General features: G+C 48.9%; 1 protein-coding gene across 2 annotated transcripts in view; it reads left to right on the top strand.

The window, feature by feature from the left end:
• The first annotated feature begins 369 nt into the window (after positions 1-369).
• LOC140729357 (CTD nuclear envelope phosphatase 1) overlaps positions 370-18,259 on the top strand; it is a 31,219-nt gene continuing 13,329 nt past the window's right edge. Inside the window, exon 1 of one of the 2 annotated variants that reach the window (XM_073049011.1) lies at positions 370-752. In XM_073049011.1, coding sequence (XP_072905112.1) covers positions 648-752 — 105 coding nt within the window. In that variant the 5' untranslated portion in view covers positions 370-647. The remainder of the gene's footprint in view (positions 753-18,259) is intronic. The other variant, XM_073049012.1, reaches the window with a different exon arrangement.

The following is an 18,259-nucleotide window of genomic DNA, read 5'->3' as shown; positions in this document are numbered from 1 at the left end:
ACTGGGCGGTGTGGTCGAAGGGCCGGAACTGTACCTCAACAAACAAACAAACAACATGTCTTTAAGGCTCATGGAAATGAGTGAGGGCAGCCGCCGAGGCTCGTGGGATATGTACCAGTGAGGGCAGTCCGCCGAGGTTCATGGGATGTGTACCAGTGAGGGCAGTCCGTCGAGGCTCATGGGATGTGTACCAGTGAGGGCAGTCCGCCGAGGCTCATGGGATGTGTCCCGCGGGGGGGGTGCGTCCGCTGAGGCTCATGGGCTATGTACCAGGGACAGCAGTCCGCCAAGGCACATAGGCTGTGTACTAGGGAGGGCAGTCCGATGAGCCTCAGGGGGGTGAGGTGTTCCTGAGGGGGTTTTCCGCCGAGGCGGAGGTGTACTGGCGAGAAGTTCACGGGAGGAAAGTGAGGCAGAGGCAGGTTGATTTACCGGATGTGACGTAAGATCCGTGCTGTTCCACAGAGCTTCCGCTGAGCGATGGCGGCTCTCAGGCAGGTTCCGGTTTCAGTTTGGCCTCGCTGAGGGCCCGGGCGGTCGCCTAAACGGGCTCGGCTCCGTCAGCGGCGGCCGTAGGAGGGGCGTGGGGAAGAGTCGGCGTCAGTCCCGTCAAGCTGGAGAGGCCGGGGAGCCTGGGGCGGACGGCGATGATGATGAAGAACCAGTGTCTGCTGGGACTGAAAACGTTCGTGGCGTTCGCGGCCAAAGTCTGGAGCTTCATCGTTTACATTTTACGGCGGCAGATCCGTACCGTGAGTCCGGGGGGGGAAAGACTGGGGTTCGTACTGTGTCCGGGGTGGGGGAGAGACTGGGTATCCGTACCGTGAGTCCGGGGGCAGGCTGGGGGTCCGTACCGTGAGTCCGGGGGCAGGCTGGGGATCCGTACCCTGAGTCTGGGGGGGAGAGACTGGGGTCCGTACTGTGTCCGGGGTGGGGGAGAGACTGGGTATCCGTACCGTGAGTCCGGGGGCAGGCTGGGGGTCCGTACCGTGAGTCCGGGGGCAGGCTGGGGATCCGTACCCTGAGTCTGGGGGGGAGAGACTGGGGTCCGTACTGTGTCCGGGGTTGGGGAGAGACTGGGGATCCGTACCGTGAGTTCGGGGGCAGGCTGGGGGTCCGTACCGTGAGTCTGGGGGGGAGAGACTGGGGTCCGTACTGTGTCCGGGGTGGGGGAGAGACTGGGGATCCGTACCGTGAGTCCGGGGGCAGGCTGGGGGTCCGTACCGTGAGTCCAGGGGGGAGAGACTGGGGATCCGTACCGTGAATCCAGGGGGAGGCTGTGGGTCCGTACCGTGTCTGGCTGAGAGAGTTCCATACGGTCAGTTCTGGGATGGATGAGTCCATACCGTGTCTGATCTGGGTGAGGAAAGGTACTGTTGTGGGGAGGGGTGTCTGTCCCCTGAATACCAGGGATTTGTATGTTGAATTGTAGAGTCCTATCGTGAGAGTGTGGGTGATACCTACCAGGAGTTGTTTGTATTGGGAAGAGGGGCTCGGGAACAAGGATGCAAGTCTGCTGGCGGGATTCACCGGACATCATGACATGACATCCGATTCCTTCCGCCCATTCCAGCCCGACCCATCACAGGCCAGCCCAGAGAGTCTGTACCCATGGCAACTTCTCCCATCCCAAGCCTCCTGAAAGTAATATTCCTATTTCTCAGCACTGAATCTCGTACAGTTCCTATGTAACACCCTCAGATGCTATCCGAACACCACGACAGACCCTGTCTCTCCTCCTCATGAATGCACTGCTTCTGAGCACCAGGAAACTCGACAGCTTCTTTTCCCGTTCAACACGGCCCTCCCCTCACTCACAACATCTGGCAGTCTGCTCCATCAGATCTGATTGCAAGTGTCTCCCTCTGAACCAAATCCTATACGGGTCTGTAACTCGGGTCCAGACCAAGCATGTCAACACCATGCACCCCTTCTGGCACAGATAGGCCTGTGATATTAGGGCCTACTCCCCGGTGTGTGACACCGGGGTCTGATCCCGGTACGGACAGGTGTGTGACACCGGGGTCTGATTCCGGTACGGACAGGTGTGCGACACCGGGGTCTGATCCCGGTATGGACAGGTGTGTGACACCGGCGTCTGATCCCGGTACGGACAGGTGTGCGACACCGGGGTCTGATCCCGGTACGGACAGGTGTGTGACACCGGCGTCTGATCCCGGTACGGACAGGTGTGTGACACTGGGGTCTGATCCCGGTACGGACAGATGTGTGACACCGGGGTCTGATCGTGGTACAGACAGGTGTGCGACACTGGGGTCTGATCCCGGTACGGACAGGTGTGTGACACCGGGGTCTTATCGTGGTACGGGCAGGTGTGTGACACCGGGGTCTGATCCCGGTATGGACAGGTGTGTGACACCGGGGTCTGATCCCGGTACGGACAGGTGTGTGACACCGGGGTCTGATCCCGGTACGGACAGGTGTGTGACACCGGGGTCTGATCCCGGTACGGACAGGTGTGTGACACCGGGGTCTGATCCCGGTACGGACAAGTGTGTGACACTGGGGTCTGATCCCAGTATGGACAGGTGTGTGACACTGGGGTCTGATCCCAGTATGGACAGGTGTGTGACACTGGGGTCTGATCCCAGTATGGACAGGTGTGTGACACTGGGGTCTAATCCCAGTATGGACAGGTGTGTGACACTGGGGTCTGATCCCGGTACGGACAAGTGTGTGACACTGGGGTCTGATCCCAGTATGGACAGGTGTGTGACACTGGGGTCTAATCCCAGTATGGACAGGTGTGTGACACTGGGGTCTGATCCCAGTACGGACAGGTGTGTGACACTGGGGTCTAATCCCAGTATGGACAGGTGTGTGACACTGGGGTCTGATCGTGGTACGGGCAGGTGTGTGACACCGGGGTCTGATCCCGGTACGGACAAGTGTGTGACACTGGGGTCTGATCCCAGTATGGACAGGTGTGTGACACTGGGGTCTAATCCCAGTATGGACAGGTGTGTACACTAGTGGTTGTCAACCCGTCGATTGCGATCGACTGGTCAATCTTTGAGACTTTCCCAGTAGATCCCGAAAAAAGAAAACACATATATTGTTGAGAGATTGTTTCCGGGTTGCGAGGTTTTAATTCTGTTCTTTCTGCCCAGTGTGCATGCGTGTAGCTCCCCCGCACTACACAGTGTAATTCACTGGTCCCCAACCACTGGGCTGCGAGGAAACGATATGAGTCAGCTGCACCTTTCCTCATTCCCTGTCAGCCCACTGTTGAACTTGAACGCACGCGAGGTCATCAGCCACATAAACGTAGTGACACCATCGCGCCAGGGATCACCGGATGGCCTATCGTGACCGGCAGGAAGTGCCGTTGTTACTGGCCTGGTGCGCGGACAGATGGGCGCACCATGTTAAACCTGTTTAACACACCGAATGTTCGTGGGGAACCTGGTGCTAAAATATTCACAGACTGTAGCAATGTGCTACACACAGCGCTGAAATAACGACACGCAGTCGTTAAGTCGTTTCGAGACTAGTTTATTCAAACTTTGCGGCGCTAGCATTTAATCCCCAGCGCTCGCCCTCACCGGGCGGAAATGACGTCAGGGGTGCATTACCAAAGTCTCTCCCCGCGCGCTGGCTATCTGTGAGCCGGTTTGCCTGCGCAGAAAGTGGGTCGCCACATACCCCCCCCCCCCTCACAGAACCAGCGATACACCCCCCAATGTCCACAGTCTGGATCAGCCTCTGTTTGGGAGGTCTGCCTCTGCGCCGCGGTGCCTGAACCTCGACCGGCTGCGCCAAGTCCACGTGGGCTGGTTTGAGTCGGTCCACCGTGAAAACCTCCTCTCTCCCCCCAATGTCCAGAACGTACGTGGACCCATTGTTGTTGATCACCTTGAACGGCCCCTCGTATGGCCGCTGTAGCGGTGCCCGGTGTCCGCCCCTTCGTACAAACACAAACTTACAGTTCTGCAGGTCTTTGGGTACATGGGTCGGGGTCAGTCCGTGCTGTGAAGTTGGTACGGGGGCCAGGTTGCCGAGCCTCTCGCGTAATCTGTCCAGGACTGCTGCAGGTTCTTCCTCTTGCCCCCTTGGGGCTGGTATGAACTCTCCCGGGACGGCCAGGGGTGCGCCGTACACCAACTCGGCCGACGAGGCGTGCAGATCCTCTTTGGGTGCCGTGTGAATTCCAAGCAGGACCCAGGGAAGCTCGTCCACCCAGTTAGATCCTCTCAGGCGGGCCATGAGAGCCGACTTCAAGTGACGATGGAAGCATTCCACCAGTCCGTTCGACTGTGGGTGGTAGGCAATAGTGTGGTGTAGCTGCGTTCCCAATAGGCTGGCCACAGCCGACCACAGGCTGAAGGTGAACTGGGCGCCTCTGTCGGAGGTAATGTGGGCCGGTACCCTGAAGCGTGCTACCCAGGTTGCGATCAGTGCTCGGGTGCAGGAATCGGCAGATGTGTCGGTGAGCGGGACCGCCTCTGGACACTTCGTGAACCGGTCTACCACCGTTAGGAGGTACCGCGCTCCTCGGGACACTGGTAGGGGGCCCACGATATCCACATGAATGTGGTCGAACCTCCGGGGGGTGGGTTCGAACTGCTGCGGCGGGGCTTTAGTGTGCCGCTGCACCTTGGCTGTTTGGCAGTGCTCGCATGTTCTGGCCATTCACTGACCTGCTTGCGAAGTCCGTGCCACGCGAACTTGCTGGAGACCAGCCGGACGGTTGTCCTGATAGATCGGTGCGCCAAACTGTGTATGGAGTCGAAAACTCGCCGCCTCCAGGCTGCCGGGACGATGGGGCGAGGTTGGCCAGTAGCCACGTTGCACAGGAGGGTCCTCTCACCTGGGCCTACGAGAAAGTCTTACAGCTGCAAACCCGAGACTGCGGCCCTGTAGCTGGGCATCTCGTCGTCTGCCTGCTGCGCCTCCGCCAGTGCTGCATAGTCCACCCCCAGGGACAGGGCCTGGACAGCTGGTCTGGAGAGTGCGTCCGCCACGACGTTGTCCTTTCCCGAGACATGCTGGATGTCCGTCGTGTACTCGGAGATGTAGGATAGATGTCGCTGCTGGCGAGCCGACCAGGGATCGGACACCTTCGTGAACGCGAAGGTCAACGGTTTGTGGTCCGTGAATGCGGTGAACGGCCTGTCTTCTAAGAAGTACCTGAAATGCCGGATTGCCAGATACAGTGCCAACAGCTCCCGGTCGAAAGCACTGTACTTGAGTTCGGGTGGTCGTAGGTGCCTGCTGAAGAACGCCAGGGGTTGCCAACACCCCTCGATGAGCTGCTCCAGCACCCCACCGACTGATGTGTCGGATGCGTCCACCATGAGGGCGGTCGGAACGTCCGTTCTGGGGTGCACCAGCATCGCGGCATCTGCCAAGGCTTCCTTGGCTTTAACGAAGGCGGCCGCGGCCTCCTGGTCCCAAGTAATGTCCTTGCCTTTACCCGACATCAGGGTGTACAAAGGGCGCATGATACGGGCTGCTGAGGGGAGGAAACGGTGGTAGAAGTTCACCATACCAACGAACTCCTGCAGGCCTTTGACCGTGTTGGGCCAGGCAAAGTGGCGGACCGCGTCTACCTTGGCGGGCAGAGGTGTTGCCCCGTCTTTGGTAATCCTCTGGCCCAAGAAGTCGATGGTATCGAGACTGAACTGGCATTTAGCCGGGTTGATCGTGAGGCCGAAATCAGTCAGGCGGGAGCAGAGCTGGCGGAGGTGGGACAGATGCTCCTGGCGACTACTGCTGGCTATAAGGATGTTGTCCAGATAGATGAACGCAAAGTCCAGGTCGCGTCCCACCGCATCCATTAGCCGCTGGAACGTCTGTGCGGCATTCTTCAGGCTGAACAGCATTCGGAGGAACTCGAACAGGCTGAACGGGGTGATAACTGCCATTTTGGGGATGTCTTCTGGGTGCACCGGGATTTGATGGTATCTCCGGACGAGGTCTACTTTGGAAAATATTCTTGCCCCGTGCAGGTTTGCTGCAAAGTTTTGTATGTGCGGCACGGGGTAGCGGTCTGGAGTTGTAGCCTCGTTCAGCCTGCGGTAGTCGCCGCATGGTCTCCAACCCCCGGCTGCTTTGGCCACCATGTGCAGGGGGGAGGCCCATGGGCTGTCAGACCTCCATACGATCCCCAATTCCTCCATCCTCTTGAACTCCTCCTTCGCCAGGCGAAGCTTTTCCAGGGGGAGCCTTTGTGCGCGGGCGTGGAGGGGTGGTCCCTTGGCTGGGATATGGTGCTGAACCCCATGTCTGGGCATGTCTGCCGTGAACTGCGGTGCCAGAATCGATGGAAAGTCTGCCAGGATTCTGGTGAATTCGTTGTCCGACAGCGTGATGGAGTCCCAGGTGTGGGGCTGGCAACTTGGCTTCACCCAGGGAGAATGTCTGGAAAGTCTCGGCATGTACCAGTCTTCTCCCTTGCAAGTCGACCAGCAGGCTGTGAGCTCGCAAGTAGTCCGCCCCCAGGAGTGGTTGGGCCATGGCGGCCAGTGTGAAGTCCCACATGAACCGGCTGGCGCCAAACTGCAGCTGCACTGTGCGGGTGCCATAGGTCCGTATCGTGCTGCCGTTTGCGGCCCTCAGGGTGGGTCCTGGCTTCCTGTTGCGAGTGTCGTACCCCGTTGGGGGCAAGATGCTGATTTCCGCTCCGGTGTCAACCAAGAAGCGGCGTCCCGACTGTTTGTCCCAGACGTACAAGAGGCTGTCCTGGTGGCCAGCCGCCATAGTCATTAGCGACAGCTGGCCCTGGCCCTGGCCCTTGCAGGGCGGGCGACAACGGCGGGCTTCTGTGCCCCACCGCTGGTGTTAGAAACACCACTGTTCACTGGCTTCCTTACTCCTGCCTCTGTGTTGTGTGCGCCCCCTGCCGGGCCTGGTCTGGTCTGCTGTTGGGTGCGTGGCCTGGTAATCTGACCAACGGACACCACGCTCTCCCTCTTGGCTTTCCACAGCACGTCTGCCCGGGCCGCCACCTTCCGGGGGTCGCTGAAATCTGCGTCGGCCAGCAGCAGATGTATGTCCTCGGGCAGCTGCTCTAGGAACGCTTGCTCGAACATGAGGCAGGGCTTGTGTCCGTCAGCCAGGGACAGCATCTCATTCATCAATGCTGACGGCAGTCTGTCTCCCAAACCGTCCAGGTGAAGCAGGCGGGCACCCCGCTCACACCGTGAGAGGCCAAAGGTCTCAATGAGCAGTGCTTTGAATGCTTCATATTTGCCTTCTTCACGGGGTGACTGTATGAAATCCGCAACCTGGGCGGCCGTCTCCTGGTCAAGGGCGCTCACCACGTGGTAGTAACGCGTGGAATCAGAGGATATCTGCCGAATCTGGAACTGGGCTTCTGCTTGGCTAAACCACACGCGTGGTCGCAGCGTCCAGAAAGTCGGCAGTTTCAGCGAAACTGCGTGAACAGGTGAAGAGTCGGTCATCTTTGGTCCAAATCCCATTTGGACCGTCGGGGTCACCAATGTAGCGATGTGCTACACACAGAGCCTGAAATAACGACACGCGGATTCAAACTTCGCGGTGCTGGCATTTAATCCCTAGCACCCGCCCTCTCCGGGTGGAAATTACGTCAGAGGTGCATTACCAAAGTCTCTCCCCGCACGCTGGCTATTTGTGAGCCGGTTCGCCTGCGCAGAATGTGGGTCGCCACTGGACGACCTAATTCAGGCTCTGGGTTTCATAAATATCAGAGCAGCTACCGCACTGCCATCTACTGAAACAAACTTTTGTCGGCCGATACATCTGACAAGGGGGGCGGGCGCCCTGTCGTACTCCTCACTCGGTCGGTCGCTCTCTCTGGCACGGGGACCATCGGCCCTGACCTTGTCCTCTCACCCCACCCACGACCAGCCACACCTGTCCAAGGCATCTGTTGGTGGGTGGGCAGGAGGCTGTGGCTCGGGCCTGGAGGCTGTCTAATGAGGCAATGAAGCCCTGAAAACTGCTCCTGTACCACGAATCCAAGCACCCTGCACTTAAAGACAAGCCCGTTGAGTTTTTTCCAGCTGACAGGTGTGCGACACCGGGCTCTGATCCCGGTACGGACAGGTCTGTGACACCGGGCTCTGATCCCGGTACGGACAGGTCTGTGACACAGGGGTCTGATCCCGGTACGGACAGGTGTGTGACACTGGGGTGTGATCCCGGTACGGACAGGTGTATGACACCGGGGTCTGATCCTGGTACGGACAGGTGTGTGACACTGGGGTCTGATCCCGGTACGGACAGGTGTGTGACACCGGGGTCTGATCCCGGTACGGACAGGTGTGCGACACAGGGGTCTGATCCCAGTACGGACAGGTGTGTGACACCGGGGTCTGATCCCGGTACGGACAGGTGTGTGACACCGGGGTCTGATCCCGGTACGGACAGGTGTGCGACACAGGGGTCTGATCCCGGTACGGACAGGTGTGTGACACTGGGGTCTGATCCCGGTACGGACAGGTGTGTGAAACTGGGGTGTGATCCCGGTACGGACAGGTGTGTGACACTGGTGTCTCATCCCGGTATGGACAGGTGTGTGACACTGGGGTCTGATCCCGGTACGGACAGGTGTGTGACACCGGGGTCTGATCCCGGTACGGACAGGTGTGTGACACTGGGGTCTGATCCCAGTACGGACAGGTGTGTAACACTGAGGTATAATCCTGGCATGGACAGGCGTTTAACACCTCTGTGTTAATGCCATGTGATAACAGTGTCCCACCTTGGCATGGAGGGTGTTGTAGTGCTGGGGTCCAGCCCTGGCACAGCGTGACTCCAGATTTGGTGAGCAGTGGTGCGTATCACTGGGGTCCGTTCCCAGCATGGAGGGGTGTGTGGCGCCAGGGTCCAATCCTGATAGGTTCGGCTGTGCGGCTGACAGGATTGTGTGAGAATTACTGCAGTGTTACTTTGTTGTGCCTTCAAACTGCGGAAGTTTATTGATGTTGAAAGAAGTGGGTACGTTGGGAAATGAAACTCTCAGTTGCTCTGAGGTTTGTCTGGACTGTCACTGGGGCTTTCCTCGTGGGCTGCAAGACCTGTGTGTTAAATGTGGTCAGCGTAGTTCCCCTCACTGCTGAATATTCTAAGTAACGCTGCCTTCAGCAGCACAATCCCTGTGAGGGTTCATCCTGCTGAAGTCCTTGAGGCAGTGAGGATGGATTGCTGCCAGTCCAGGGTCTGCTCTTTCTCACTCTGAGTCTAAGCGAACCCCTCGAACGATTGGCGTACAGAGCTACCAGCCATCAGAAGTATCGGCCTTCAGTTGAGATGGTCTGATCTGGTGCCGAAGGGTGAGTGACATTGGGGTCCAGTCTCGGTGCAGACGGCAGTGTGGCAGAAATGTGTATCTGTAGGTCACTATAGGTCAGGGCATCTTCAGAATGCGATGCCTTAAGAAGGAGACATACATCTTTAAAGACTTGCACCATTGGGAACATGCCTTCTTCTGGTCCAGGAGCCTGCAGACACACTGAACCATTCGGGAACAGCTTCTACCCTCTGCCGTTAGACTGTGGAATAGTCCTTGCATGCTAGCTCACTATTCCTCTTTCACACTATTCAATTCTAATTTATAGCAGTTCTATTTAACTTTATTTATTACCATACATCACAGAACAGGCCTTTCCAGCCATTGAGTTGCTCCATCTATCAACCACCCCCGAGCCTAAACACAGGACAGTTTACAATGACCAGTTCACCTACCAACGGGAAGTCTTTGGGCTGTGGGAGGAAACCAGAGCACCTGGAGGAGACCCACACAGTCACGGGGAAAATACAGCAACGTTTTTACAGGCGGGAATTGAACCCAGGTCACTGGTACTGTGAAGTGTTGTGCTAACCTCCATGCTACCACTACACTTTATGTATTTGCACTGTACTGCTGCCACATAACAACAAATTTCACAGCATATGTCAGTGATATTAAACCTGATTCTGATTCTTAAGAGATCCATTTGAAATTAGATCTTTGTTATGGAGATGTATGGGTAAATCAAGAGTGGACTTGAGTCGGGATCTCAGTGAAAGGGATTCAGGATTGAGGTTTTTTTCTGATTTACCTCAAAGTTCAAAGTAAAATTATTATCAAAGTTGGATATGACACCTTGTGCTACCCGGAGATTTATATTCTTGCAGATATTTGCAGGAAAGATATGGACATTTAATAGAATTTATGAAATCCGATACATAAAGACTGCAACAAGCAGTGTGCAAAAGAAGACAAGTTGTGCAAATAGAAACATAACACTGAGAACTTGCACAGTAAAGAGTTGTTGAAAGTGAGTCTGTTGCTTGTGGAATCAGTTCAGAGTTGTGGTGAGTGAAGTTCTTTTTCAATGATTCTTTTATTGATTACTTGCATACAAATACATTATGATATCATGAAAACAAAGTTGAAATGCCCCATATCTATGTATAGTAAATTAAACGTGATATTGAAAAGGTATATTTTAGTCTAATCTAAAACAAAATCAAAACCCCATTTAAAAAAAAGGAAAAAGAGGGGGGAAAAAACAGCTGTTTGGTTAAAAGAAAAGGAAAAAAATCCTGAACATAGTCGTAAATTCACAGTCGAAGATTGTGAAAGTATTTCCAAAAAGGCCCCCATAATGTGAAAAAAATCTTGTCTAGGTACAGAAATAGAACACCTAATCTTCTCTAAATTTAAACATGACATAACATCAATCAACCAATGGGCATGAGTAGGCGGAGCAGCATCTTTCCATTTAAGCAACAAAACTCTTCTGGCTAAAAGAGAAATAAAAGCCCAAATATGCCAATCATTCGGCTTAAGAGTAAAATCATTTCCTTCGACAATGCCAAACAAGGCAGTCAGAGGGTTGGGTTTAACATTTACTTTAAAATGCTCCAAGAAAGTTTGAAATACTTTGTTCCAAAATTTATCAAGCCGTGGGCAGGACCAAAACATATGAATTAGAGAGGCCGCTTGGACATTACACCTATTGCAGTATGGAGAAAAATCTGAGTAAAAACGAGAGAGCTTATCTTTAGTCATATAGGCTGTATGAACCACTTTAATTTGTAAAAAAGAGTGACAGGCACATAATGAAGAGGTGTGAACAAGTTTAAAAATTTTGTCGAACGGAATGTTTCTCATTGCCAACAACATATTAGAAATAGATCTGTTACGAAAAGGTTTCAGAGTAAAAATTGTATCAATTAGATTCTTATCTGGACATTTAGGAAATGTATGAAGTTGAGGACACAAGAAGTCTCTAATTTGTAAATATCTAGAAAAGTGAGCTTTACGAAGATTATATTTGATATTTGATCAAAGGAGGAAAGACTATCTCCAACAAACAGATCCTGAAAACATTTAATACCTAGTCTATTCCACTCTTTAAAAACTACATCAATCAAAGGTTTAAAAAAAAATTAGAAAAAATGGGACGAGAGAGTGAGAAACCAAAATTCCCAAAGAATTTTCTAAATTGTAATCAAATCCTCAAAGAATGTTTAACTACATAATTATCAGTTAAATTACTTAAGGATAGAGAAATTGAGGAACCAAAGAGAGAAATAATAGAAAATTTATTAACAGAATTAACTTCTGAGGAAACCCAGACAGGACAATCTTCACGATTAATATAATATAACCAAAGCGTAAGGTGTATATTGACTACCCAGTAGTAAAACCTAAAACTGGGTAGAGCTAATCCCCAATTTTTTTTTTATATATATATTCTGAATATGAACTTTGTTTAATCGGGGGGGGGGGGGGTTATTCTTCCATAAATAAGAAGATATAATTGAATCTAAAGAGTCAAAAAAGTATTTAGGAATAAAAACAGGTAGGGCTTGAAATAAATATAAAAATTTAGGCAAAATATTCAATTTTAATAAAATTGATACATCCAGTCAGCGATAAAGAAAGGGTAGACCAGTTCGGTAGTACCTTCTTAACATACTTCAAAAGAGTGATAAAGTTCTCTTTAAAAGGAGATTTATACTTGGTAATTGTTATACTCAAATTGATTTCTTACAATTTTAAAAGGAAGGTCAGAGTTGACTGATACCAAATTATTCAAAGGAAAAAGTTCACTCTTATGAAGATTAAGTTTACATCCTGAGAACTGACTAAATTCAGAAAGTAAAGAAAGTACTGAGGGTAGAGAGGACTCCACATTACAGATGTAGAGCAAAATGTCATCAGCATAAAGTGACAACATATGAGTGATACCCCTCCTTAAAATACCCGAGATTTTACGGATTCACGAAATGCGATGGCTAAAGGCTCTAAAGCCAAAACAAACAGCAAAGGACTCAAAGGACATCCTCTTCTGGTTCCACGTTAGAGACTAAATGGTTTAGAACTCTGAGAGTAAGAACCTGTGTAGTGGGAGATAAATAAAGTAATTTAATCCATTGAATAAAATTGGACCTAATGTTAAATATTTCTAATATTTTAAATAAATAATGCCATTCAACCCGGTCAAAGGCTTTCTCAGCATCTAAAGAAATCACGCATTCCTAAGTTTCTTTAGAAGGAGAATAAATAACATTCAGTAAACGACAATTGTTAAAATGAGAATAACGATTTTTGATAAATCCGTTCTGGTCATCAAAGATAATGGAAGGCAGAATGTTTTTCATCCTATGGGCCAAAAGTTTAGATAAAATTTTAGCATCAACATTAAGTAAAGAAATAGGTCTCTAGCAAGAGCATTCAGTTGGATATTTATTCTTTTTGAGAATAAGCGAAATAGAAGCATCATAAAAGGATTGTGGCAACCTGCCTAATTTTAAAGAGTCAGAAAGAACAGAAAGTAAGTGAGGAATAAGCAAAGGAGCAAAAGCCTTACAAAACTCTCCAGAAAATCCATCGGGACCGGGAGCTTTCCCCAAACTCAGAGAATGGACAACCTGGGTAATTTCCTCAGAAGAGAAAGGTTGATCTAACAAATTTCAATTAACCTCAGAAAGTGAGGGAATATTTAAACGATCTAGAAAATTGTTCATAGCAAAATTGGCTTTAGGGGAATCGGAGCTATACAGTTTAGAGTAAAATTCTCTAAAAGTATCGTTTATTTCTAATTGATCAGTAGTTATATCATAATTCGCTTTGGAGATTTCCTTAATTTGACGTTTAACTATAAAAGTTTTAAGTTGATTAGTCAAAAGTTTGCCCATTTTATCACCATGAACATAAAATTGACTTCTATCTTTTAAAAGTTGAGTTTCAACAGGGTAAGTTAAGAGCAGATCATATTTTTAACTTCAACACGCCTTATATATAAGACGGGATCCAGGTCGGAAGTATATTTTTGATCTAAATGTTTCAACTGATCGGCTAAATCAGTTCTCTCCTTATTAGCTTTTTTCTTATTACTTGCTGTATAGGAAATAATTTGGCCTCTAATATAAGCCTTGAAAGCATCCCAAACAATAAGGCTAGAAGTGCCATCTAGCGTATTCTCTTCAAAGAAAAAAGTAATTGCACTCTCTAAAAAAATTTTAAAAACCTTATCCGATAGTAAAATTGGATTAAAACACCAAAATCTGTTTGATCAAGAAACATCCGGAAGATTTAAAGACAAAAAGGCGGGGGCATGATCTGAAACAGCAATTTCTTTATATTCACTGGATCAAACATATGGTATCAAATGAGTATCGATGAAAAAATAATCAATCCTGGAATAGGTATGATGAACATGAGAAGAAAAAGAATATTCTCTACTTGTTGGGTATAAAAAAACGCCAAACATAAATAATGTCACATTTCATTAGAAAAGATTGGATATAGGAGGCAATCTACTAATATTCAATTGTTTGGAAGATAAACAGTCTAAAACAGGGTCAAGACAGCAATTAAAGTCACCTCCCAAAATTAAAGAGTACAAATTTAAGTCTGGTAAAAAAGAAAAAAATCGTTCAAGAAGCTGGGATCATCTATATTCGGAGCATAAAGGTTAGCAAAGACTATTAGTTTGTTATCTAATTTCCCATTAGGGTCAGCCATTACATCATGTTGAACAAAGGCAACTGAATTGTCAATCAAAATTGAAGTACCTCTGGCCTCGGCTCGAATGGAAGAATGAAAAGCTAGACCATTCCAATGCTTGAACAAATACCCACAGTCAGATCTGCGAACATGTGTTTCTTGTAAAAAAAAAATTGAGACCTTTAATTTCGTAATATAGGTAAAAATCTTAATGTGTTTCACAGGGTGGTTTAAACCTTTCACATTTAAACTAAGTAAATTAATATTGTTTACCATTTAAATATGTTTAAAACAGAGGTTAAACATTTTAACCACTGGAATATACAAAAAATCCAAACCTTAAAATTCTAAATACTTAACCAAGCAATTAGACGAGGTGGGGATAACCAAACAGCTGATAAAAAGAAAAAAGATAAAAAACTGCCCACTCCGAGGTGCACTCTCCCAAAGCAAAAAATCATCCAAGAGAGGACAAAGGCTAATCTACTGATAATCCCACCCACAGCATCCTACTGGCAGAGCTCCAAGGTTAGTACGGAATGAATTCCAACCTATACTACATAATCTTCAACAGAACTAAAAAAAAATTCAAAACATCATATTTGCAAAGAATAATTTCAAAGAAGACTTACTGAAGTTAATTCGATTAATTTTCTAAGCAGAAAAGATAAAAATAGAAGAAAAAAGATTGCTTATGAAAATATATCAAAAAAAGGAATTGTTCAAAGAGAAAAGTAGTAAACAAATAAACTGCAAAATTGCAACGAATTGATCAGCCAAACTGAGGGAACAAAGTTATATGAAGCAGAAATAAACAGTTAAACTTCTGGAGTTGAGAGACTAAATAATATTCAAAAGAGCTAAAAAAAAAAGTTCAAAACATCGTATTGAAAAAAATTAACTCAGCAAAGAAAATACGATAAGAACAGAAACTAATTATGAGAGTATACAAGAATAGAAAAGAGAATCGTTCAAAAGAAAAACGTACTAAACCAGTAGACTACAAAATCCTACGACAAAGAATTGGTCAAACTAAGGAAACGTAATTTATATGGTACAGTATTAAACAATTAATCTTCTGGAGGATTTGGCCTGAAGAAAATTGTGCACTTCTTAAATCGAAAGAAACCACTTAGGAGATCCATTTTTCAAAATAATCCTGAGGCGAGCGGGGTAATTTTAGTGAAGGTTTATAATCTTAGTTATATAATTCCACCATGACCTTTTTATACTTAAAATGTTCATTTAATACCTCACGGGAATAACCTTCGACCACCCTTATCTTATAATCTTCAAAGTTAATCATACCTAACCGACGAGATTGGCGAATTATAGTAACCCTTGTTTGGAAGTCATGAAACACAATTATCACAGTTCGAGGGTTTTGTTGAGAAGAGGATCTAAAAACTGGGACTCAGTGAGCTCGATCTATTCTTGGTGGAATATCCAAAACATCAAAAAATAAACGAGCGAACAACTTTGCAAAGAATTCTGAGGGTCGATTGCCTTCGATCAGCTCAGGAAGACCCAAAATTTGTATATTGTTCCTTCTTGATCTACTCTCCAAGGCAACAATTAGTATCCAGTCTCATTAAAGCATCTTCATGTTCTTGAATCTGAGTAGACTGTTCCTGTAAAGTTTTTTGAATAATCTGCAGCAGAGCCTCCATTCGCTTAAGCTCTGTGGTAACTTTTAAACACACATCCGAAAGTTGTTCAGACATTTCACTCTGAGCTTTCCGAATTAGCTCCGCAATAGCTTCCATCGTCACAGAAGGATCCTCTTCCTTTTTAGAAGTTTTAGCACGAGACATCATAATACTCCAAGAGTAAGTTTTCAAAACAGATTGGATTCAGTAATTTAAAAAGAACGGAGCCGTACAAGAAACACGTCTACTCCATGCAATGCCAGTAGGAGGAGTCTGTGGGGAGTGAAGTTATCCACTCCAGTTCAGGAGCCTGATGGTTGGGGGTAGTAACTGTTCCTGAACTTCTGGTATGGGGCCTAAAGGCTGATTTATACTTGTGCATTGCATCTACACCATAGGTACTGCGTACCCCATGCTGTAGGGTGACGTGCACCTCTCCAGAAAAGTTACTCGCACGTCACAGCAACGCAGACTGCAATAACTGATCGGTCCGCTTGGTAGCATCTCATTTCCAGTTGCTTCTTCTCCACCATGTCTGTAGGCTGTGCGTACACCAATGTGAAATAGATGAACCAAATCATCAAATCTACCTGCTGACATGTGAAAATGTTTGAAATGCATTTCCTCGTCCATGTCTCTCATGAAGAAACTCAACACAGTGGCATAGAAACCCCACCGCCAGCTGGCGTTTAGCGCACACCAATGCATGATGCTCGCTACGGCGTAGAGTGATGCAGAAGTGAAAACTCAGGGTTGCGGCATAGCCTGTACACACAAATATAAATCAGCCTTAAGGCTCCTATAGCTCCCTCCCCATGATAGTAGTGAGAAGAGAGCGTGTCCTGGATGGCGAGGGCCTTCAGTGATGGATGCTGCTTTCTGGTGGCAGCGCTTGTTGGTGGGGACACTTTAGCCCGTGATTGTCTGGGCTGTATCCGTCACTTTCTGCTGACCTTTCCATTCCTGGGCATTGGCGTTTCCTTACCAGGCAGCCAGGGTACTCTCCCACTGTGCATTTGTGGAAGTTTGCCAGAGTTTTCAGTGAAACTCTGCAAATTTCTAAGAAAGTAGACATGTTGTAAAAACACCTAAAGCCAGGACAGACAGACCCTCTGATATGACGGTGCCAAGGAATTTAAAGTTACTGACCCTCTCCATCTCCGATCCCCTAGTGAGCACTGGCCTATGGGCCTGTGGTTTCTCCCTTCTGTACTAAATAATCAGCTCTTCTGGCCCAGCTTCTCCGCTATGGTAGATATAAAAGACTCTCCTGGGCATGTCATTTGCCCTGTGAACATCATATTTCCCCCCCCCCCCCCCCCCCCCACTCGGCCCAGCACCTGCAGGTACTAACAGTGTGAGGGGCGACCCATTACCTTGGGACAGATGTCAGGCTGGCAAGTGCAGTGGATGAAGAATGAGGGCTGATATCAGCGCCAACCCCCACCACCAGGTCAGCAGGGTTAGAGATCTGTTAGCACGAGGGCTAGTCACCTCCAGGATATGCAATTCGGCGAGTCTGCAGTTTGAGGCCTGGTGTCTGGGGACCTGTCACTGCGAGTCTGGAGTTTGAGGCCTGGTGTCTGGGGACCTGTCACTGCGAGTCTGGAGTTTGAGGCCTGGTGTCTGGGGACCTGTCACTGCGAGTCTGGAGTTTGAGGCCTGGTGTCTGGGGACCTGTCACTGCGAGTCTGGAGTTTGAGGCCTGGTGTCTGGGGACCTGTCACTGCCAGTCTGCAGTTTGAGGCCTGGTGTCTGGGGACCTGTCACTGCGAATCTGCAGTTTGAGGCCTGGTGTCTGGGGACCTGTCACTGCGAGTCTGGAGTTTGAGGCCTGGTGTCTGGGGACCTGTCACTGCGAGTCTGCAGTTTGAGGCATCAGCGCCTCCTGGGGTTGATACCGAGCATCAAAGCCCAGTCGGCACTCATAAGTCAAGGCCCCGTGGACAGAGTCCTGGGACTGCGAATCTGTCGGGGAAGTTGGTCCGATGTCTGTCAACCTGCAAGTCTGCTGGTGGCCTGCCCTGGGGCTGGGTGTGGGTGTGTCTGTGTCTATGTGTGTGGGTGTGTGTGTGTGTGTGTGTGTGTGTGTGTGTGTGTGTGTGTGTGTGTGTGTGTGTGTGTGTGTGTGTGTGTGTGTGTGTGTGTGTGTGTGAGACTCAGAAGCAGAATCAGATTTATTATCACCAACATAAGTCGTGAAATTTGTTGTTTTGTGCCAGCAGTTGAGTGTTACACATGAATTACAAAATAGACAAACCATGCAAAAGGCAGACAAGGAGGTAACCTTCATGGACTATTCAAACATCTGGTGGCAGAGAAGCCATTGCTAAAAACATTCAAGCTGCTATACCACTTCCCAATGAGAATCCAGGGCATTTCCTGGATGGTGAGAGCCCCTCATGAAGGGATTCCACCTTCTTGAGGTACTGCCTCTTGTAGACATCACTAGTGGTGGGGAGGGCTGAAATCTATAGCCCTCTGCAGCTTTTTCAAATCATGTGTATTGGGAATTCCATACTAGGCTGTGATACAACATGTCAGGATGTTCTCCACTGTATATCTATAAAAATTTACTACTTTCTTTGGTGACAAACCAAATCTCCCCAAACTCCTAATGTAATATAGCCACTGTTGTGCCTTCTTTGCAATTGCATCA

This window comes from Hemitrygon akajei, chromosome 6, assembly GCF_048418815.1.
Source record: "Hemitrygon akajei chromosome 6, sHemAka1.3, whole genome shotgun sequence".
Classification (NCBI taxonomy): Eukaryota; Metazoa; Chordata; class Chondrichthyes; order Myliobatiformes; family Dasyatidae; genus Hemitrygon; species Hemitrygon akajei.
The sequence above is the reverse complement of the archived record's forward strand: the minus strand, read 5'-3'. Positions and strand labels throughout refer to the sequence as shown.